The 23,383-nt window shown below is 43.2% G+C and overlaps 1 protein-coding gene across 7 annotated transcripts in view; it reads right to left on the bottom strand.

The window, feature by feature from the left end:
- The window catches only part of PRDM15 (PR/SET domain 15), a 35,403-nt gene that overhangs the window by 11,802 nt on the left and 218 nt on the right, over window positions 1-23,383 (bottom strand). For 2 of the 7 annotated variants that reach the window (XM_041487763.1, XM_041487761.1), the window contains exons 1-16: window positions 22,507-22,921; window positions 19,689-19,735; window positions 16,466-16,559; window positions 13,963-14,116; window positions 13,012-13,264; window positions 11,737-11,862; window positions 9,363-9,461; window positions 8,370-8,588; window positions 7,601-7,736; window positions 6,390-6,571; window positions 5,655-5,749; window positions 4,794-4,881; window positions 3,923-4,090; window positions 2,718-2,812; window positions 1,471-1,602; window positions 962-1,096 (exon numbers count right to left, since the gene is read on the bottom strand). In XM_041487763.1, coding sequence (XP_041343697.1) covers window positions 962-1,096; window positions 1,471-1,602; window positions 2,718-2,812; window positions 3,923-4,090; window positions 4,794-4,881; window positions 5,655-5,749; window positions 6,390-6,571; window positions 7,601-7,736; window positions 8,370-8,588; window positions 9,363-9,461; window positions 11,737-11,862; window positions 13,012-13,264; window positions 13,963-14,116; window positions 16,466-16,559; window positions 19,689-19,735; window positions 22,507-22,595 — 2,112 coding nt within the window. In that variant the 5' untranslated portion in view covers window positions 22,596-22,921. Of the gene's footprint in view, window positions 1-961; window positions 1,097-1,470; window positions 1,603-2,717; window positions 2,813-3,922; window positions 4,091-4,793; window positions 4,882-5,654; window positions 5,750-6,389; window positions 6,572-7,600; window positions 7,737-8,369; window positions 8,589-9,362; window positions 9,462-11,736; window positions 11,863-13,011; window positions 13,265-13,962; window positions 14,117-16,465; window positions 16,560-19,688; window positions 19,736-21,328; window positions 21,879-22,506; window positions 22,922-23,383 lie in introns of those variants that run through there. The other 5 variants (XM_041487764.1, XM_041487762.1, XM_041487768.1 and 2 more) reach the window with 5 other exon arrangements.

Below are 23,383 nucleotides of genomic sequence, written 5' to 3' on the forward strand. Positions count from 1 at the left end.
GTGTCAGGCAAGAAAATCAGCACAGTGAAAGCAAGAACATGATGAACTGCTCTGACACTACACTTTCACATGTTTACTGGCACAAACTTAAATCAGTTTGCACTTAAAAGCAGCTCCCAGATAAGAAAACGGAAATATTATTCTCTCCAGGTCTTAAAATGAAGATAAATTAAGAACTTTCACCACATTAAATGTGGGTTGTGAAATAAGCTCTGATTTCCAGGGGTCAATTCAGTGGCTGAACAACCAAGAATTCCCTGTCCCCGTGTCAGTTTTGCTGCTCTCACTGAGTGGTTTTGCACCCCACCTGCCCCCAGCACAGTGTGCTCACCCAGGAAGGGCACAGAGCCCTTAAGGACCCATTATTTCTTTAGAAAATGGCAAAAGCCACACAGTGAGAGGTTGAAAAAATCTTCTTTCAGCTGACAACTGAATGAACAACGTTCCAGCAGCATTTCCAAGACCATCCTGTTATTAATGAAGCAGGGCAAGAGTAAGCAGTCACACTGAACATAAACAGCTGTCTTACTCCTCCAAACTGGATATCCATTAAAGAATCTTCTGACCTCATAAAAATTAATCAATTTGTGGACTCTTATCAATCAGGAATGCTGTGAGCATTTTAAGTTGCACATAATTGAAAGGCAGTTTGAGATGTGAGTGTTCCTTTATTGATCCTTCCTCCTGTTTTGCTTGTTCTCTTCCTCACAGGAAAAAGTGAATGTGTCTGTCTTTCCTTTTTTTAGTGTTTATCATCCCCCTTACTGGACACCACCTCAATTCTTATGGAATAGCCTCAGTTCACAGATTAGAGATAACAGCACTGCAGAAGACAGCAGACCTGAGAACCTGCCTTCTCTTTGAGAGCCCTTAATGTTATTTAAAATTCTGAATTATTTATAGATACCTCCACTCCCTCCCCCATCCCAAAACAAGTTAATTTGAAAGTATTTAAAGCTACCTGGCACCTTTTGCAGCTATACTTGTGAGGCTCAGAATCTGCACTTTCATCAGAGTTGTCATCATTTTCCTCTGATGAGATTCCAATTTTACCAATGAACTCTTCCCTCTGGTGATCATCCATTAGGGCTATGTCCTGTGTAAAGGGAAAGAATATTTTGTTTCAACAGATTAAATTTCTTCAAAAAGTAAGGCCTGGTCACCTTTTGCTTCCATGCAGGCTGCTTTGCATTAACTGCTGTAATATTATTTATTTAAAATATCCTCCTGCTTCATTCAATCCAGAGTTTCTCTGTCCAGGACTACACAAGGAATAACTTATTCTTAATTTTTTCTGCATATAAAAGGAATTTTAATGTAAAGAGACTCAGCTGGTACAATATTACATCAATAAAAGTATCTTTATGAGCACCACTAAGTGACAGAAATCCCTTTTAATTTCATTTAATTCCTTACAATTCAGTGTTGACAAAACAACCTGCCTTCTCTAGTTGATTATTAACACAATACCTTAAAATGGACATGAATATGATCTCTCAGCACATCCACCCTGAAAAATTTACGTCCACAGATCTCACAGGTGTATTTCTTGTCTCCATGTGTTAGAAGGTGTTTGTTCATGTTGCTCCTACATGAAAATATCTAAAAGGAAAAGAGAAGGAAGGAAGGATTTTTGGATCACGTCCATGCAACCATTCCAATGGAGAGCACAGAACACATTTACTGTCTTTTTTTATTAATTCTGGCCAGAAACATGCAGGAGATCCTGTTAGCAGTCTGCCTCAGAGCTGCTGGCATGGCAAAATCCAGGGCAAAGTTCCAAGGAACTGACTGAAACTACCTATTTGTCAGGGGTGGACTCCCAAAAAAAGCTGCAACAGAATTACACAGAGTAGAATTTGAAATATTTAGACAGTGTCTTTTGAATCACCAATGTTCCATCTATCTCTAAAAAGATATAGCCACAAAATCTACATTGACTGATAATATGAAACATATCCAAAGCATCAAAATCAGAGGTTTAACAGCAACTTAAGAGTTCTTGAGTACCTTCTGACCATGAATCATTAAACATTTATAAAATCACAAGTTAAACCCACACTCCTTGTGACAACAGTGACTTAAGATCATGAGTGTTGAACACTCAAATGCAACTATGCCATGACTACACCATGAATTCACTTTTATTCCCCATGGAAGAGGATTCCCAATGCACACAGTCCACTCCTGCTATTTACAACCAGTCAGAAAAATTCCATTTTAAATAACATAAGCCATGAGATTCCACTGACACACACAGAGGCCATGTGACACTCTACATTGTGCTGGGTGCCCTGAGAAAAGTTCAGGCCTGAAATGAACTTTTGCTCTCATCTTTATGCTAACAGCTCCCACCATCCATGGGCACAGTGGGCTTGGATAAATAATGGAGCTAGAGGTATTTGAAGAGGAATTTCCTGACTGGACTCCACATCCTTCTTGGGCAGCTGTTCCAGAGCTCTGCCATCCTCAGTGTGAGAAACTTCTTCCCCATGTTGAGGTGGAAGCTGTGTTTTATTTTATGGCCTCTGCTCCTCGTGCTGTTGCTGAGCACCACCGAAAAGAGTCTGGCACCATCCTCTGCCACCCCCTGGAGATGTATGGATGTATGTAAATGTATGGATGGATCCCCTCAGTTTTCTCCTCTCTGGACTGAACTGCAGCACCCTGGAGCCATAATGCAGAGCCTCTCATGGCACACTGGCACAAGCTCCTACCTTCCCACACACGGGGCAGCCCGAGGGCTCCTTCTTGTAGCGAACCATGTTCTCCGTGCTGTGCTCAAAGTCTTCTCTCTTCACACGCCTCACCCCTTAACACAGCAGTCCCCATCAAAAAAAAAACAAAACAATAAATAAACCATGGCTTTCCACTCCAGCCTGCAGGCCTGCTCAGGAGAGAAACACTGGGAAGGGCCTCAATGCAGGATTGAATTGCTAACAAAAGGGTGATTTCTAAATTAAAAGCGGGTTTTAAGAATGTAAAAGCAGTCTGCCAAAGTTATGTGTTATGGCTTATTGGTTGTTAAAGCAACTGTAAAGTGACTGAAAACACTTTTAACAAAAATATTTTTGTCAACACCAGGAAACAGATCTAGTAGGCTCTGGCACTTCAATCTGGTATCTGGCCCAGAAATTCACCTTCAGTAAGAAAGAGAGGAGAGGAAGTCTCTAAGGAGAGAAGCAACCATCCAGCATGAGCTGTAATGCTCACAGAGGATTTGAGACCTCTTTCTCTGCTACTTTCAGGAGGGCAGAGGGCTCCTGCTTTGCTGTGACAGCTGAAAATGAGACCCTGCCAGTGTCATACAGCCCCTTGTCCTCTGGTTCATGACAAAAAATAAATAATCTGTCTGCTTTAAAAAAAAAAAAATCACTTTTGGTTTTATCATCTAAGTCACTAACCACATTCTGATACATGTTGAGCAATGCACCAACTTTTTCCAGTCTTTGAGTACCTGCAATATCCTTAGAATTCTGAACAGTAAACTCTCATAACCTCATTTTGATATATTCTCAAGTGTTTCAAAGATAACACAATGACACTGTATTTATATAGTAGTCACTCTCAGCTGTACATGGCCAGCTCTCTGCCTTCAGATTTTCAAGTTACCACACAAATTTTAAAAAAGGAAGAATAGGATGCAAAGAAAAAAAATACATAATTAAAATCAGCCAGTCTAAACTGCTGCATAATAAGCCATGCAACTTCCACATGACTGTCATAGATCTGGACCCACTACTGTTATTTTTCATAAATGTCCCCATTTTTCTGAAACTTGAAACTCTTGATCAGGTAACTGATTAAAAAAAAAAGACAGCCACCATTCAAGAAGATCTAATCCACACTATCATTTCCTTAACCTGCCCGCCTCCACTGCTGTTTCAGGAGAAATAATTAGGTTGATCTGCAGTAAATTTACCTTCCAAGTGCCGCCTCTGATGCTCCAGCATGACATCCTTCCTGTAGAACATCTTATTGCAGATCTCACATGCAAACTTCTTATCCCCATGCTTCTTCTTGTGTTTTGAAAGGTTGCTGTTTGTAGAGAAGAATCTGAAACACATCTCACACTGGAATGTCTTGTCATCTGTAAGCAAGAAAAACCATGCAGCTCTTTACAGCTGGAAACAGGGTTTGTATGTTTGTGAGACAGGTGGTTCCTCTGCTGGATCTGGGTTTTAAACAAGGAATCCATCACTATGCTCTAAGGGCAATTACCTGTGTGATTCTGGACTGAACATTATTGTGGGGCCATAAAAGTAACCAGGATGTCATTTTCTGAGCATAAGATCACAGCAGAAATAATATGAGTAAGCACAAGGGATAGCTATGGGAGAAAATCACAGGTTGGAGTGATACTAAGAAAAAAACATCTAGAGACTACTGCAAGTATAAAGCTGGAGAAAGCTGTAATCCCAGAAAACTGTAATCCCACGAATACTGGTCCTATTTCCAGTTCCTCTGTTTCAGAGGAGTGAGGTGGAACTTAGTTTCAGGGAAAAAAATTAAACAGAGATGATGACAGATTATCTGTGAACAAAGGAAACACCAGTGAGGATATTACACAGATGAGCAGGAGATACAAAAAAAAATTCCCCAATTCCTAAGGGGATGTGCTGCTCTACAGATTATTGGTTACACTTTTCTTATCAAAAAAACAGGTTGCTTGTTGTGATGATGAAAAAACTTAAATCCCTACTCCCCTTCTATAGTTTCTCTGCTGAGATGGATTTGGGGACATCTTCCCAGAATGGAGCAGAGATCCCAGAGGCACAGTTATCCATTCTCACCTGTCCTGCAGTTGTGGAATTCCAATGCACTCTCTATCCGAAAGGCCTTTTCACACGTGGTGCACTTGTATCTGTACTCATTGTCCACCTGAGCATCACAAACAGGAAAAGCCAAGTCACATCTGAGAGAGAAATTCTAACCCTCAAACACCTCTTCAGTTTTCTGTCCTTTCCAATTTTTAATCCTTCAAGAGAGCATTTCACACAGTGGTGAAAATTCTGATGCTGTATTATGCTGCCATGTTCCTGCATCTGAGCTATAAAAAACCCCAGAGACCATGCTCCTGTGTGGATGTGGAGTTATCTCCCTGATATCCCCCTGGTCCACCACAGACACAGAATGTTTGAGAAGCAAGATGTGATCTGACTCATCTTCCAGAAGAGGTGGCAGCAATCTGAGAGTTAAGGACCCTGGTGCCAAGCACCAAAGGAAATTGTCACTAATAAGGTGCCACTACAGGTGTGTTTAATGTTTCTATGGCAGCATCAAAAGGCAGAGTTCACACATTAAAGGAATGCTAAGTGGGGAGATACCAAACAGGAGAAGCAAACAAGAATGGAACAACACTATTTAGCAGCATAACTCAAGTCAGATCTCACCTCTGTATCATGCAGGTCCAGCTAACTCCAGCTTGTCTTGCTGGAAGTGATGCCTGAAAGCAATTTTCTACAGGAAAAGGGCTTGCACATGCTCAAAATCACTTTTCAAATCTGCCAATTATTCTAAGATAAGATGTCAGCATCCTCTCTCTGTCCTTTCTCACTCACATAGAATAACTGCTCACATGAGCAGGGCATGCTCACACCTGGAATCTCACTGTGCCTTTCCACATAAACCCTGCAAGAGCCCCTTCTACTCACTTCATTCCTGCTGTGCTTGTATGAAACGTGCTGCTTCAAGCTCTCCTTCCTGCTGAACAGCTTTGCACATTCGTCACATTTAAACAGTTTGTCACCTGAGGGGATCAATCAAGATGAAAGGGAAGTAGTCAGTGATTGATAATAACCAACTCCAGGCAAGGCAGGGGAAACCAAAGCACAAGCAACTGCAAACATATAGGCTAGTGATGAAAAATTTAGTATTTCAGGAGATCTAAAGTGGATTTTAACCATTTCCAACAATTTTGGTTTAGTTCTCCCACCCTTTTTCAGTGATGATTTTTCACAGAACCCTTAGAATAGGACACAGAACCCTGGAACTGCAGATCACAGGTGGAAAAACTCCTGACATTTACACAGCTATGTTACCCATGTGCCTGTGAAGGTGGGGATGATATTTATGTATCAATTTAAAGGCAATAAAAGCTTTGGAAAAAAAACATCACATCCTTGCCCTCATTTAAAATATGTACCTAATTCAAATTTTAAATACTTTCAACTTCAATTCTGCATTACCTATTAATAGATAATAGTTATCTTCTCATGCTTTGGTATGAAAAATTAAAATAGTTTCCTAGAGAGACTTAAAAGAAAGAAAAAAGCAAAACCAGCTCTTATAAATACATATCCCAGTACTTAAAACGGGCCCTGCTGTTTAACTCCAAAGTGGAACCAAGACAGAAAATCAATGCCCAGGCAAGGGAAAAGCCAACCCACCATGAGAACGGATGTGCCTGCTGAGGTTGCTGCTGTTCTGGAAGATCTTACTGCAGATGCTGCACTGATAGACCCTCTTGTGCTCCCCCAGCTGCTTTATCAGCTTCCTCCGAATCCCGTGTCTACTGGAGAGAATTAAACTTCTTTTGAGGGACATGGTGTTTTGGTGATGAGCAAACCTACTGGATTAGAGAGAAAGGCAGGGACTGAAAGCTAGCCCACAGGTTGTAATAGAGTTCCACCAGCTAGCAAAACTAGAGGAGTGTTAAACTCAGCTCCTGGCAGGAGGGAGGGGATGGATGGAGATTCCCCTGCTCCAAGGTGCTCCCCTGGACACCCCCTGGAAGCTGCACATGTCATTCATTCCAAATTTTCTTCACCCAGAAACAACGAGGCAAAAAGCAGCAGCAGAGATTCTCTTTGCAGGCCCCTCAGAGGGACAGAAAGGATCTGTTCCACTCTGAAAACATCAGCACTAGCTCAGCTTAGGAAGTTTGGCAGCCCCCACGTAAAAGCTGTATTTGGGCAGAGGGCAGCAGGGTGCCAAGCAGCACTGTGCCATTTCCCAGCACAACCACCTGCTGAAATGCCTTTTTCATTGCTCTGTGTCTGCTAAGGACTTCAATGCATACCATTACTAGTTAATTCATAAAAATTGAGTACTCTATTATTAAAAAAAAATATGCAAAAGGCCAATTTTGCCAAGACAAAAAGCCATAAAAGAATCTGAATTAATCACGTGACACTTAAGAGTCTCCCTGAGCTTCTGTTATACTGAAGTTTTCCCCTCCTACTGCTCAAAATCTGGAGTATCACAGCAAAATCAACATGAAGTCATTCATGAGCTAAGATTACAAGCAAGACTGAATAATAATAATAATAATGATTAACATATTCTGAAAGGAAAAAATCTCTTTGCCTGTCTTATCACTAACATTCAATAGGAGTAAATTTCACCTTGCAGCTGCAGGAGGCTTTTGGAAACACAGAATAAAAGCAGTATCAGGATGAAAAAAGAAATTTTCATTTATGTTGTGTTCCAAAATCCTACCAGTGTACAAGTGGCACCTCTTGAAGCAGCAACAGCAGCACCACACAATTTTATGCTGATAAAAAAGAGCATCTGTGTGCCCAGAAGTTGAGCAGAACTGTTGCACGCTACATCATCTTAGATACAAGTGAGAGGAAATTGTGCATCCCAGAACACTTACTTTGTCACTGGGCTGATGCTGTTTGTGGTGCTGGGCATCCTTCCTAAAACCAGATCCATAATCCTCTCCTCTGGAACTGGAGGCAGGGCCACCTCCTCTGGAGGGACCTCAGTGACAGCGTCAGCCACACGTTCCACTGCACACACACCAAAGAAATACATACACACAAATAATGTGGACAGCTGGAAGCAAAACCTCAAATGCAGAATTTGTAATAAGAGGTGGCACTGGACAAATCAATTGTCCACAAGGGAAGAATTCAAAGAATCATAGAACAGTGTGGGTTTGAAGGGACTGTTAAAAATCTAATCCAAACCCCTGCCACAGGCAGGGACATCTCACCTTTTTCTAACTTCTTACCCTTCCAAGCTATTACTGAAGGGTCAGTTGACCAAGCATGATGAAATTTCCTATTAGAACATCCCTTCAAGAAATGTAAAGCCCTTTCTAAACTAAACTTGAGGTAGACAAAGATTTGTCCTCTTGAGAGGAGGGATGCTTCCTCTCCTGTTCTTTCTTGCAGTTCTCATACCCTGTGTTTCTCTGGGGCTCTCTACAAACCATCACAGAAGAAGACAGGTGACTGGCTGTAGGTGCTGCCTTCAAGGCCCTCAGAAATAACTAACAAAACTTGTAAATTGGCAGCTTTAATGATTTAACTAAAAACTTCCATCTTGTCTCTGCTGCTTTTTTAGGCCTTTCTGCAAAGGCATCATCACAGATATATAAGCAGATATATTGCTTGGCATTTTCCAGATTTCCGTTTTACCTGCAGAATCTTTCTCTTCATCAATGACAAGAGGCGTTTCTACTTTTGCTGTTTTGGCTTTTCTTCCCCTCCTGGCCTTTCTCCTCGAGTCTGTGCTGCCACTGGCTGCATCACTTGTCACTGGTTGATCTGCTGGCACAGCCTCTGCTGCTTTCTCAGCATCATTTTGGCTGCTTGGGGGGGCACCTTTGGCTTGTTCCAGGTGACTCAGCAAGTGCTCTGGGTGGATAGGGAAGAACAGGAGAGTAAGGAAGAAATGATCCTTAAAATACTCAAATGGAACTAGCTGAAGCTCATCTATCAGGTCCATTTTACTTTGCAGTGACTTACTTCTAATTATTTCAAAAGCAGTCAAATACCTTCAAAAATCAAAGCCTACAGTTTATTCAACAGTCACAAGAACTTAATTTTAAGGAGATCTGTTGATATCACAGTAAAAAGTTTGTGTTTGTAATAATGGGTACATTTTTCCAAATCCCCAAGTTACTTACTGACCGAAGTCCCCTTTTCAAAAAAGATTCATCAAATGGCCAAAGCTTCTAAATAATTTTAAGCTCTTCTGAAAAACTGCATAAAATAGCTGTAAATGAAATGCAGAAAAAAAGATGTACTTCATTACCCTTACTAAATCTGTGCCATAAATACCAGATGGACAACATCACAAAGTATAACCTGGCATCACTGACCTTTACACTGCTCATGCAGCTCCCTATCTTTGATTTTCCTGACAGTCACATCATCTTCTAGATCACAGTTTTATTTCTTCTAGATTCAACATTACAGCTGTTTGTCCAGAGACTCAACACTGCCATGGTCAAAACATCCAAAATATCCTTGTTCTACCTTCCCTACTACTGCTTTCCTTAAAGGAACACAAAATTTAAAACTGTTATCTTGCTGCACCGTGGATGGTGCATGGCTTCACAGCCATGGGAGAGCAGAATTCTGCTGATGATTCTCAGTGCTCTCCCATGAATTTCTAGCACTTCCTACCTGTCAGCAGCTGGGGCTCCTGGAAAGCAGATGAACACACTTTACACGTCCACTGGTTGGGCTTTGCTTCTGCTGTTCCACTGCCTTCTGGAGTGTTCACTAAATCACAACAAGAAATACTGAAACACACTGGAAATAGGGAGGTGGTAAACCCCTGTAGCTTTGTTTATCTTGCAGTAACTCCCTGAGTATCACAAGGTACAATTTAAGCAGCAAGAGGCCCCTGGGGGGCCATTTCAGGATTCTCCAAACATGAAGAGTTGAACTATCCGAAGACATAAATGATGCCAGGAGAGAATATCAGTGCCCTTGTAAAATCCTCAGGGCTCCTTTATCACTTTCTAAAGAACTGTGTTCATAAAAGGCATGGCATAAAGCAATTTTTAGCACCTTTAAAACCAGAGTTACCAGTCTTCTTATGGATTAGCTGAGTACAGAAGCAGGAGAAACCTCTGTGAAGGGCATTGCAGAGTAAGAACATTTGGATTAATGGAAGTAAGGGTGAGGACAATGAAAACTTGGGTTTCAGCAGTTTCATTAATTAGATGCGCTATGAAATCACCATACTAATACTTTAATTAACACATCAACTCAAGAAAGGTGAAGAAATTAGGGCAAAAATGAAACTGGATTAAAAAAAATAAAATAGGAAGAGTAACTCTTCACAGTCCTTTGTATTTCAGTCCTTAGATGATATATTTGAATTTGTCAAGAGGATCTGATAAATCTGGACTGATTCAGAGATTTTTTTGGCACACAAAAAGCTGAATAAGACTCCTCCTGCAGAGAAGGAGGATGACACTGAAGTCAGGGTAAGTGAAGGGCAGCACATGGAATTCAAATTGTGCCTCAGATTTCCAAGATGGTCATTACATGCCAGCTCATCTCTGTCTGCCTGAGGACCCCATCTGTAAAGGGACAGTAAAGTTCTTCCTTCTTTTCAGTGCTGGATCTTGAACCAAACTATTCCCTACCACAAGATACATTCAACACTCTACACTACAGAGGTGTGATCTCATCCATGCTGCAATAAATAAATTAATAAGAAATCACTTGGCAATACAGCAACAAAAATTCCCTCTTCAGAGGCTACATAAAGGCTTGAGGTCTCTGTCCATGAGGACAAAAGCAGCAAACCAAGATTCTGTGTAAGTTAATTGTGCCTGACTCTGCACTTCCCTTCTCCTTGTACTGGTTTGTCAGGAAGACTCAGGTCCTTCTTAAGTTCCCACTTCCCCAGGCTTCCAGGGCAGCTGCAGGGCAACCTGGCTGACTTGGAACCACAGATCTGACAGCTGGCAACTGCTTGCTATGACTTGAGGCAAACAGGATCAAAAGAAGAAAATTTGGTTTTGGAAGCACCAAATCAGTGGGAACACCTCAGGGTTCCCAAAATGTCATAGGCAGCATTTGTTTCTACTGAAGCTGGACTTTCAGGCAGTAGGGTGAAGGATGTAAGAGGGGCTTTTCCAATTTTTCATTCTCCCTCTGGAAAAATCAATAATGCCAAACTGAAAGACAAGTCCTCAGTCAACTTCACAGTTTGGCTGTGACAGAACCCAAGCTGACAAATGGATCCTCTGATCAACTGCTCTGTACATGTCTGCAACAACTCCCCTCCTTTCCTCCCAGCTACTTTTAATAAGCAAAGTTTAGGAAAATAACCTCTCAAAGAGCAGACTTAGAATGGTTTTCTTTTGATCTTGTGTATTCTGAGTGTAATTTCTCAAATTTGTGTTAAGTGGGTTCTTAATTTCACTGTTTCACTCTGCAGAGACTGGTGGGGGGAGCACTGCTTCATAATGGATCCTTGGGACAGAGTTCCTGTGACACTACCAGGCATTTCCTCAGCCATGTGTTCTTTGCCAAGAGGATATGTATTGCTTATAAGATTATTGAAATTTGACTTTCTGTAATTGAGAACAGTCTGAGCTCTAATACTGGCATATCCTGTGGTATTATTGTAATTTGGGGATGGCCAGCGTTCTTGTCATTTCCAAATATTTGAAATATTTTCTTCTAGAGCTTGGCCTGATCATTTGAATTACTTTGCACAGGCAGAATGGAGATTTTCTTGGGAATTGCCCCCACCCCAACACTAACCATCTCCAAAGTCAGGAACATTTGTGGTTTTCATGAAAGCAATCTACCAAAAAGTTTATTGGCCCCTCTGTCACTTTTTATCCCGTGTATGTACTTTAAGCACTGTGCCCACAAAAATGAAAAGAAAAATTCAGGCTTTCAAATCCTCTCTAAATTAGTATTTGCCAGAAGTTATATATCCATAATACACATATAGGAGTGTTACACCTAACAGCTCTGCAGACCTGTATCTGTCCTCTAGCTTCCTTAAGAGCACTGTAATTTTGCATACCTGCTGGATCAGCTGCTAGTATGCTGGATTTCTTGTTTTTTTTATGGGGTAAGACAGCAGATGAAGGTTCTGAAGAGACCTTATTATTCCCCTCTTTATCAGACTCCATTGCTACCAAGGATGTATCTGTGAAGAGGAAAAAGAGTTAATTTTCTTTACTGCCCAGACCCTTTGACCCTTGCTCTGTGCTGAGGGCAGTAACCACAGTCAGAAAGTTTAATTCTTTAACAGGCCTGCAAATGACATTCTCATGGAAAATTTTAACCAGGGCATTCTTATAGCTGAATCTCACCCTTAATATTATTATTGTGCCTTAAATATTCTGGAGTGTACTGTGAAGTGCTGAACAGAGAGTGCAGGGCATACTTCAACAGTATTTTTAAATATCCATAATCCCCAAAAAAATGCATGCACAGGTTAAATTAAAGAGGGAAAATATGAAACCTCTCAGCTAATACCAACTGGAAACAGCTCAGACCTCAGAAACATGTCAACTGCATTGATTCAGCTGCAGCATTTGAGACTTTGCTTAGGATCAAGGGCAGCCATAAAGCTGACACTGGTGGCAATGGCCTCTTCCCAAATTTGTCACCCCAAATTATACCCAGCAGAGGAGTAATAACAGCCAGGGAGAACTCCCAGCTCAAGAGCAGGAAGAAAACACCCTTGCAATGCTAAAGGACCTTGCCTTTCAGCTGTAGAAATGGAAAAGTAGGAGAAAACAAAGGGGAAAAGACTGGAACTTGTGGCAATTCTAATTCAGATTCTAAAATATCTGCTGCCTTTCTTTCTAATGCACAGCCACGTGGATCTTCCTCTAGTGGGTCCCACGTGAGGCTGCTTAAGAGAAGTCTAGTTTTTTAGAACTGTGTAATAGTTCTGTGAAAAACCAAACCATTTTCACTGCAACTGAAAATGGCTTCTTTATCAAATCTGTATACAGATTTCTCTGATAACTGAGCTCCTCTGCAGTTCTACCCAGAAATAATTTGATACAAATGATTTGATACACCAAATCTTTAGTTAAGGATATCCAGTCTGTCCACTCTGAAGAGGCTGAACCATTAACTAAGCCACCTGTTTTAAAAAAAACTCACTGTATCATGGTGAAGAATCTACACTTTCCCCTTGCAGGGCACCCACATGTGCAGGCTGGCCTGTCTCTAGAGGATAAGAACCCACTGGATAAACAGCACTGCCATCTCCAACAACCAGGGACTATCAGTCCCTGCCAGCACTGGGCCCTTAGGAAGGAAGAAAGTTCCCCACACATACCATTGGCAACACTCGTGACCTCCTTCAGCACTGGCTTTTCCATTTTTTTGGCATAAAAAGCTGCATACCACACTCTCAGCTCAGTTCCTGGGGGGATGTCCTGGCAGGTGGTGAAGTAAATGTCATTGTCATGCTGGAAGGCTGTTAAGTTTTGATGCTCATACTCGGTGGCCGGGCGCACCATCATCATCCAGTTGCAATCATCTTCGTTTGTGGTGTCAAAATACACCAAGGGCCCTTCCTTCTGGAACACCTGCCAAGCAAAATGTGCACAGAATAAAAACCCTGAGAAATGATACAAAGTTAAGGGGAAATAAATGATTTTCTGCTTTTGCAGTGGTTTCTTTTCAATGGGCACCAGGGATGAAGCAAGCCTCATCAGGCATCTTGCACTTAGTCGCATCTTCAGATGAGACAGACAACCAGGAGCAAGATGGGAACAAACTGAACAAAATAATCCCAAGAATTCTTGCTATAGCCACCACTTTCCCAAAAAATTACTGCATACGTGAGTGGAAGGGTATCCAAATAGCCCAAGGCACTCTTCTAAATCTTTACTTCTGAGTTAGGTATTAGTGGAAACTAAGACCGAATTGCATTCTTAATGTAGCATTTTTCCTACCAAAACTTGTCAAGAAAGGAATAAAACAAATGCAAGACAGAAGAAACCCCACTTATTCTGCATGTTCCATAAACCTAATGCATATGTGGATCATTAGGAAAATTCAATCAAATTGAAGAGACTCATTAAAAGAACTGAGCTTCTAGTTTGGTTCTTCTGTTCCTTGCCCAGAGAATGTTTGTTTAGCTCATCTCTTACAGGGCACACCTAAAACATGTTCCAAATAACCCCCCTTCATATCTTTGTTTTCATAGTGTCAGCCAGCATTAATTCATGACAGGTAAAACTGACTCCTTGCTATTCATTGCTTTACAAGTTCTGTGTCTTACCTTCAGGGGAAAAACTGATTCTTTCTCCAGCTTGAGAACTCTCTTGCATTCAAAGGGGCCAAACTGGGTACGTTTCACCAGCTGAGTCAGAGCAAACACTCCCTCAATCCCATCCTCCAGCTGTCTTATCTCCAAATTAGAAGGTAGAGATGATCTAAAAATTTAAGAGAGAATTGAGAAAAAAAAAAAAACAAACATAAATCACAGAACTGATTAGGTTGGAAAAGACTTCTGAGATCAGCAAGTTCAACCTTTGGCTGAACACCACCTTGTCCAGTAACAGTTATGCACTGCAGGAACCCATGGAAGAAAGAAGTCAGTGTTTAACACAAGTGTTCTGTGCTCCCAGCCTCTCTCTTTTCCCAAACAAGCTTCTGGGAAGAACTACATGTAGCAAGTATTGTAACTATGTATAATACACAGAGAACATCTTCCCAAAAATTCATGTTGACTGGCCCCACGGTATTGGTTTTACAAACCAAATGCAATTCTGGTTTTTTATGTCTGGGCTAACAAATGAAAAGCTAAAAATAATCAGACAGGCTACTGAGTACCCTGCAGAGGTTGACACTGGCAAAACTGCTTTACTGCCTAGATAAAGAGAAATACAAAAAGATTGCAATCATAGTGGTAAGCAAATGAATTGAACAAAATACTTTCAGTCTGAAATACAGCAGTGTTAGAGACAGAGAAGTTCAGCAGATGTTTCTCAACAATTCTTTTCTAACCATAAAGCATCCATTTTATCTTTTCAAAAGACAGAGGGAAGAGCAAATGTGGTTAAGCAAGCAGACTGTTTTTAAAAGATTCATATCCAGTTTGTGGTTAAACCTGCCCTCAACCTCAGATAACTCATTTTCAGTTACTGCTCCCCAGATGTAAAAGCTGCAATTAAATTTCTTCTTTCCTTTTCTTATCTTACCTGATTTCAGCTGAAAACTCTTCAGGAAAATAAATAAATTTATCTGTAAAAAGTCAATTTAAAGTTCTGCTTTCAAGTCTATGGTCCAGCAGCCCACACTTCCACTAGGGAAAACTTTATATTTGCACATCAAAAGGAGATTGAAAACCAGTGCATGCACCATATTTGCAAACATTCCCAGTTGGAACATCTGGACATTAAAGTACAAGTTAAAAAATAGAAAAAACGTAGGAAATAGCAGTTTGTCATGGAATGTGTGTAGTACAGGCTACAGACTTACTGCACTGCCCATTTTTTGTATATAATAAAAGCACCCCCCTGGCCAGCTTCTATTATTCCAACGGGTATTTTTAAATTACCCTCAAGCACCTGTAGTGTCAGGGCTGTTAAGCATTAACAGCTGCTGGAGGGGATCATCCAGGGCAGGTTTCCAGGCACAGGAAGGCAGTGCCTGGCAGGAACTGCAGGGAAATTCCTCTTCTGGGAAGGCAAAGAAAAGCAGGGACAGCTCCTGCACAGGTGCAGCCACTGTACTTGGTGGGACACCAAGAGCATCCTGCCCTGGCCAAGGGGTCGTGGTACCCAGGTGGCAGATCCAGCACATCAGTATTTGTTACAAAATGATGCTGGGAATACACAGCATGGCCTACACAGCCAGGATGTGCCAGACTTGCTGCCCACGTGCCTATTTTCTGCTTGTCACTTCCCAAGAGGAAATATGGAAGCCCTGCACACATTATGTAACACACAAAGCCATCTGAACTGTCCTGGTTCAGGGCAAATTTGGGAGAAAACCTCCAAAGGGGGCTCCTCCAGAAAGCAAACGCACACGGCCCCTCCCCACAACCAGTTTGGGAAACAACTGGGGATACAAGCATCATGATGTCACCCTAGGACATTAACACTTCCCTTTTTGGATCTGTATTACACCTTCACAATGGCTGGTTCTTTTCCTTAGCTTTACATTCTACATCTTAATATGAATTTTGCTGACAGTGCCTGATTGTCTTTCCCTGTAAAAATCACTACTCAGTGCTGTTTTCTCCCAACTAGATTGAGTCTATTTGTTTCTTTTGGCAAACACAAGTGTTTCTGCTGCGCTGTCACAGATTTGCTGACAGAACTATTACCCCTAATCGTTTGAAAAACCCACAATAATGAGAACAACTTGTTTTGCTTCTATGTGGAGGAATGAGAGAGTTCATACACATGAATGGGAAATCCTCACACACTTCTCTGGAATGAATCTGGTGTATCTAAGGGGGATAAAGGGGCAGGTACTCAACCACAACAGAAGTCATCATCCCATCTGGCACCACCTGACTCCTTGCCAGGAACCTCAGCAAAGAAACCGAGTCCTGATGAGCAGCAAGTTATTTTTTTGGCTTCTATTCAGTGCAGCACTTAAGTGTGTGCATCAATTTTTCTATTTAATCAAGGCCATGTGCTTTCCATAGATTTCTGTCATCCTCTGGGACTTCAGTTTCCAGCTGTCAGCGTGACATCCACTGAACAGCAAATATGCTTTAAAGGACTAATATGGGCGTTGGGTTAGTCAGGATTAACACAAACATTTCTTACCTTGCCCTGCTCAATACAAAGGAGTCTTTGACTGTCACCACTGGGCCCAGCTCAGGACACTCTGAATCATGGTACTGCCGACAGTCCTCGCACCCTGCAAGGAACCAGACAGAAAAGGTTGGTGGAAAACACTTTTGTAAGACAGTTTCCTCTCTCTTTCAAAAGAAACCTACCACCAGGTAAAATACATATGTAGAGAGGCAGGTATTTGTTTATATTGCTTAAAAGAACATAAATAATTGAACACAGAGTGGATAGCTGGCACCTGTGTAGGTGAGATAACACACACTGTGATCAGTACCATCAGAAGACAATTGTTTAAATTCTCTCACAAATGAAAATAAATGCCTTACACCCACAGTAAATATTCTGCTTAAAGACGGCATTATTCTTCAGATAAAGTGCTGCAACACACAGCAGCTAAAGAAAACCACATCACTGCTTCCCCAGGAGCTGGGCTGTTATGAACAGCTTGGGTAGCCTGGTGCTTCCAGTGACAGGAGGCACAAACCCAGAACCAGCAGCAGAACTGGCACAGGGCTCAGCAGGGCACCAGCACGTCCTGAGAGCCCAGCTCTGCCTGGCCACACACACTTCTCACCCACAGGGCAGGACAGAGACCTCCAAGGTACCTCCTGGTGCCTTTCCAGACAAGTCAGCTGGCTGCACAACACACTCCGGCCACCTAATTCACTGTCAGCTTAGCTAAATTAACTTTTAGTTTAAGTGGCTGTAAATTACCCAGAACTGAGTGGTTCCTAAGAAACAATTTTCAGACGAGGATAATTTGAGGCTTTCTAAAATAAGCTAACTTAACAGGATTTCAAATGCTTATACACTGCTTCACTGTGAAAAAAAATAGCTGTCAAACTGCCCTGCCTGGTCAGCTGCTGACACAGCTTCAGGAGATCATCACACAGGGGTTATATTGCTGTGGTGCCTTTTGCATCTGAGCTCCAAGCTTACAAGGGAACTCAGGAAACCCCAGAAAATGTGTAATGTAAGGGTCATTACACCTTTTTTGGGGAAGACATGACAAAAGCCAAGTCATTCCAAGGTGTATCCCCTCTGGCAAAGCTACACTGTGCTCCTAACTGGAAGCTTCTCCCCCCACCAGATATTCATCCCAGTGAACAAAAAGACTTCTAAAACAAGGGATTCCAAACTGCTTCACATTTCTTCTGGCAACAAAACCAGCTTAGTAGTGAAAAAATACATATATTTGACAAACAGCATTTCTGGCTGGTGCAGCCCCCAAGGCTGGTCACTGCCTCCTGTCAAGATGTTTGTGCTGCCTTCTGGTGAGCCAAGGAATGAAACAACCAGCTCTTCACAGGATTTTTTCAGCACAAGGAATTTCCCAGCCTGGCTTGCTGTACAGCACCACAGAGTTATTGTACCAGAGAAAAATGGGCAAGTACTACTCACAGAGCACCAAAGCTCAGCCTACAGCTGCCCTGCTCACTGATTATTGAAATAATCTGGGCTAAAAGCAGATCTCCCAAACCAGAGAGGGCAGAGGAATGACAGAGGAATGTGTAAACCTGACTGCTGAAAAGAAATGGACTGTCATCCATAAAGGGTTGTCATAACCAAGGGGATAGGAAGGAATAGCCTGAGTAACAGCTTCTCCCAAAGGCTCTGCTGTCCAAAGAAAAAAGCACTTTGTCATTTTCCTCGTCTCCTGACTGCATCAGTGCATTCCTCACTCTGCAAAGATAAGCCTCTGAAAGGTGCAGACAGCACTGGCCACAACTGCAGGCAGGAATAAGCCACACATTCCTCTCACTCCTCTGCAGAGGAATGACCAAAGCCAGGGGAATATGACAATGACATTGTGTGGCACAGCTCAGTATCCAAGGGATGCCCTCCAGCAGCCATTCCCCAAAGCTGTTACACCCACCACATGTGATACTTTCAAGAGATTACAGCCACAGGAGAAACACAAAACCAAGCATGGAAATAACAATAATAAAATACCCCACACAATTAATAAAAAAAAATCTAAAAATTCTCTTGTCTATGAAATACATTTTCAAGGATGTTTATTATTGGGAGTGCACAGTGTCATTTATAGCAACTCACTTTTCAGAACATAAACAGTCCCCATATCCCGTGGGAAAAACTAATTGCAGAGAGCACAAGAAAAAGCTCAGTGACCACAGCCCCCACTGGAAAGGAGAAAATCATGTTCTGTGACACCTTCATCTAATTAGGAGTGGCATTACATCCCCATTCTTTTTGCTGTCCACCAGAATCTTTTTATGAAGGGAAAGATAAGGTATCCACTAGTGGTATACCACAACTGGTATCTGCATCTCAGTAAAAATGCAAAGAGTCAACACTATTTTTGAAGGAAGCTGGTGGAGGGAGAAAATTGAACTTTCTGAGAGTTGCCATAAATGCAGCTGTGGAACCATCAGAGGTAAAATACTACGGATCCAAAAACCCAGGATGTGCTCCACTCTGCTCCACCCTGACTGGATCCACAACATCTGGGCCCTCTCTGCTCACACAAGGACTCTACAGCCCTTAACTCTTTTCCACCTTTACATCAGGTCCTGCACGTCCAGGCTGCTGACAAAGGAGAGGATTAGTGTGGGACCCAAGCCTGCCAGCCCAGCTGCCACAAGTGTGGGACACTGCCCAGCCTGGGCACAGCCCTGCTGCAGCCTTTCCTCACCCACCCCAGGAGCCTGGATCCCGGTCACAGAGCCCAGCCTGGCACTCAGGGTTACACAGAGGGCACAGCAAGAAGCACAGGCAGTGAATGCCACGAGTGAAACCTGCCAGGGCAGCTGGTGCATCTCAAACTGGGCTTGTTCTGAAGGAATTATGAGTCTGCCTGGCCCTGCTGTGGAGGTGCAGATCCCCAAGTCAGGCCAGAGGTCAGAGTTATCCCCAGACACCCCTGGCTGCTAGAGCTGGTTGTATAAACAAAGGGCTTACACGAGTGCTAGACCTTCAATCTCACTTCAGCCATGAAAAAGCTGTGCTGCTAACTCACATTCAGAGGTTTCATTGTGTGTTTGCCAACAGCATCAGAATGTGTATGCTTAAATTACACAACCTCCCCTCTATTCACCCATTAGCTGTTTGAGCCTCCTTCTCAAAGAGCAATTTTTCTAAAGAAAATCTTAAGTCTGGTTTAGTCTTTAATTTCAAGCATTCTGAGTAGATAAATCACACACAGTGAGAGTTAGATCCTTTTTCTAATACTTACAAATAAACATAATCTCCTCACTGCCATCTTCAGCCATTATTTTAAACCTGCCAAAATACAAAAGACAAAGTTAGTTCTGAATTGACTTTTACTTTCTGTATCATATAAACATCCCTTTGTGAAGTAATGATGCTGACTGACCCAGAGCCCACCCAAACACATTAATGTCCCTGCAGGAGTATCAATGGAAAATTAAAGAAATTTTAGTTTTTTAAAAGCCCCAGAGACTGCTGTATCATTACATGTGTTGCAGACATCACTACCAAGGAAGCCTCAATGTCTGTGGGTTCTCAGACATTTCTCTGTGAGGAAATGCTGTCTCCTGCTGTTCCCCCATCTCTGACAAACTTCCAGCCCCTCCTGCATACCCTGTAAAAAACTCCTGTGGAGCCCCAGAACACACAGGGCTAGAGGATAATCCAGGTCAGCAGCAACCACTGCAGGAACAAGGCCCAGTGCAACATTTTATTTAAACCAGTAGTTTAAAAAAATATCTCTGAAAGGCAGGTTACTTATTTACTAAATACAGTAATCTTAAAAACTGCACATACAGTCACAGATCTCTTCCAGAGGCAAAGGTGTATTGTGGCACTGAGCACCAGAAAACCTGGGGAAATAAAATCCTGCCTCTGTCACTAGTCCTCTGTGAAATGGTAACTAACCAATTTGATTTCACAGTTAAATGAGGTTAATCTATATTCACTTCATTAGTGTGAGTCTGTATTAAAAACTTGCATGAACACTACTGCCCCTCAACAATTAAATTATGGTTGGCACAAAGTCTGATTATGTATGGCTAAGACCACAATATGAGCAAGACCTAGAAGACAGTTTTTCCCTTTTCTACCCAAAAAAAAATGCTCTCCTCCTCAAATAAGAAATTTTTCCAATGCCCCAGAAGAGATGCAAAGCAACATGAAGATCATGGCCCAAGTCTGAGAGAGGTGAGGCTGCAAAACAGCAAGTGTATTGGCCAAGAGGATGACAGAAAGGAGTAAGAGCCTGAATCCGTGAGAGGGAGAGAAAACATGACACACCAAACTCGCAGAGCCCTGTTTGAAAATAGATAAAAGCATTTGCTACTCCAGCAACAAAAGTCAAGCCAGAAATGTGGGAGCACAGGAACCACTCAGGATCAGGACTCTTCAAGCACTGCCCTCCCCAACTCCAGCTGTCAGCAGCAGGATCCCTCCCTAAGACTCACTGCTGCAAGGGGCAAACACTCCCCATCCGTGGCACAAGCTGGGCCTTTCTGGGATTCAGCTTTTGGGGACTAAGCTCAAATAACAGAACAAACATTTATACAAAAGCCCAATGCAGAACATGAACAGCAACTCAGGAAATTTCCCCAAAAGCTCTTTTCCTGAAAGCAAGGTGAACAATGCAACAGGTACTTAGGGGAGTTCAAGCACAACGCTGCAAAAACAAGCGGTGTAAGTTGATTTCAAAAATGGTTTGCTTTGCTTTTTAAGCACACTTTTTTTTTTTTGATGCTTTGCACTATTTCAAGAGGGGTATGCCCAGCTGTTTTTAGATAGTTTGTGACACAACTTTAATCCTAAATATGGCTGAATTAACAAATAATAGCCTTGGTCAATGGTTCAGAAGCACAGTGCAGCCACACCACCAAAGGCATTCACCCTCTGGGACGTTGCATCCTTGGCAAACAGACTGGAGACAAGTGACATTACAGGAGCCTTCAGATGAGAATAGCATCAAAGAGGTGGAGAAATCATCAGCGTTGCTCAAGGTGATGGGAGGAAGCGTGAAGGGCCCTCACAGGTGCCTCACGCAGCCTCGGCGATCTGCATTAGCGCAGCTCCCTCTCTGCAGCAAGGACTTTTGGTGCTCTGCACTCCCAACACTCCCGATCCATCCTCACCCCTCGCTCCCAAATAAACACTGCTGCCTGCTTTACAGCTCTGATTTACCTCACCCGTGCGCTTTCCAACTCCTCCTCCCTGATCTCAGCTCTATTTCCCAGGGGTTTTTCAAACAAATGACACCACGGCACCCGCTGCAGCTGGTAAACAGAGTCACGATGTGCCACTCACACGATGGCACTGAAGACAGGCTGCAGGATTGTTTTTGCCCTCATCTGCTGTTGCTATGGGCCTTTTTTTTTTTTTTTTTTTCTTTTCAAACATTTGTAACAGATAAATACTCCATGAAGTCACTCATCCCACTGCTCCTAATTCTGGTCTCGTCTTGCAAAGCTTCTGGGAGTTCCAGGTATTTTTTTACATAAATCATTAGCAGTCAATAATCAGGAGAAAAGCCACACAGACAAAATTAGACTAGGTACAAAGCCTAATTCTGATGGCACTAAAAGAGCATAAAACTACCTTTTCTGGCTTTTATAATGAGATGAGTGACTTTATGCCTGAGAGTAAAGCCACACAACTACGCACAAAAATTCCAGCTGCAACACAAACCCTGGAGCACATCTGGAACTTGAGGGTACCCAAATTAAAATACCGAGGAGCTGCAGCATCACAGGTACCTGCTTGCAGCCCAGTGTGTGCAAAGACACTGTCAGGGAACCACTTGAGCTTTAAAAATTTAAGAACGGATGTAAGATCACACTTTCTCCTTATAAACTGCTGAAGAAAGAAATCAGGCTCAAGTGCTAAGTTGATCTTGCTAATGGGTTTTTTTTAAAAAAGTAGGTCAGAAAAATTAACGGAATGCCTGAAAATCTGTGTTTGAACTTAATGATCAACAAGGTAGAATTAAAATTGCCCTTTCTTCAGTCTGAGAATGGGCTTCTATGAGTGTGAATAACTTGAGAGCACAAGCAGATGGGTGCTGCACATACGTATGTGGAAGGATGCGCTTAAAAATGCAGTTTTCCTCATGATGTAGTAGAACTTGTTCATGCTGCCGCTCAAAGGAACTGCAGAACATCTGGTAAACTACAGTGAAGCGCCGTATTTCTTAAAAAAAAATTAGGGCCATTCTATCAATTATTGTTGAGGAGAGACACGATTTCTAGGGCAGGGGGGCATGGAGTAACACAGCAGCTGGCGGGGTCTGCGCCACCTGCCCTTCCCAGCACTTCCCGCGATGGTGTGAATAAACTGCACGCAAAGTTTAATGGCCCTGAGCAGAAAACGAGCGTACTGCAGAAAATGTCACGCGTGCGAAGCCCCGCAGACCGCGGCTCTGCTCCTTTTGTCTCCTCGGGCGCCCGCCGCACCCTCTCCCAGGGCACACGCCAGGGCAGGACAGCATCCCCGCACCTCCCTCCTCCTCCTCCTCCTCCTCCTGCCAGCCTCTTCCCTCTGGATCACGCCCTCGCACCTGGGAGCTCCCACCCCGCTCCATCCCCAACCCCCTGCGGCCAAGCCGAGGCGCTCCCGGCCCCGCATCCCCGTGGCCGCCACGGCTCCGTGCCCTGCCCGGCCGAGCCCGCGGGGATCGCCCCGCGCCCGCTCCGCGCCCGCCCCTCAGGGACCGCGCCGCCGCCGCCGCCGCCCGGAGCCCGTCGGGGCCCAGGATCCGGGAGCGGCTCCGCCGGGTTTTGCCTCGGACCCGCCTCGCCCCCTTCGCTACCGCCCTCCCGGCCGCTGTAACAAAGAACAGGCGGCCTGGAGGAGGCGGCGGCGGAGGAGGAGGAGGAGGAGGCGGCGGGGCCGCAGCCACCGCCGCCGCCCCAGGAGCGCTCGGAGCGGCCGCCGCGCCCGCCCCGGCCC

Source organism: Pyrgilauda ruficollis, unplaced genomic scaffold (genome assembly GCF_017590135.1).
Source record: "Pyrgilauda ruficollis isolate IOZ18807 unplaced genomic scaffold, ASM1759013v1 scaffold84, whole genome shotgun sequence".
Taxonomy (NCBI): domain Eukaryota; kingdom Metazoa; phylum Chordata; class Aves; order Passeriformes; family Passeridae; genus Pyrgilauda; species Pyrgilauda ruficollis.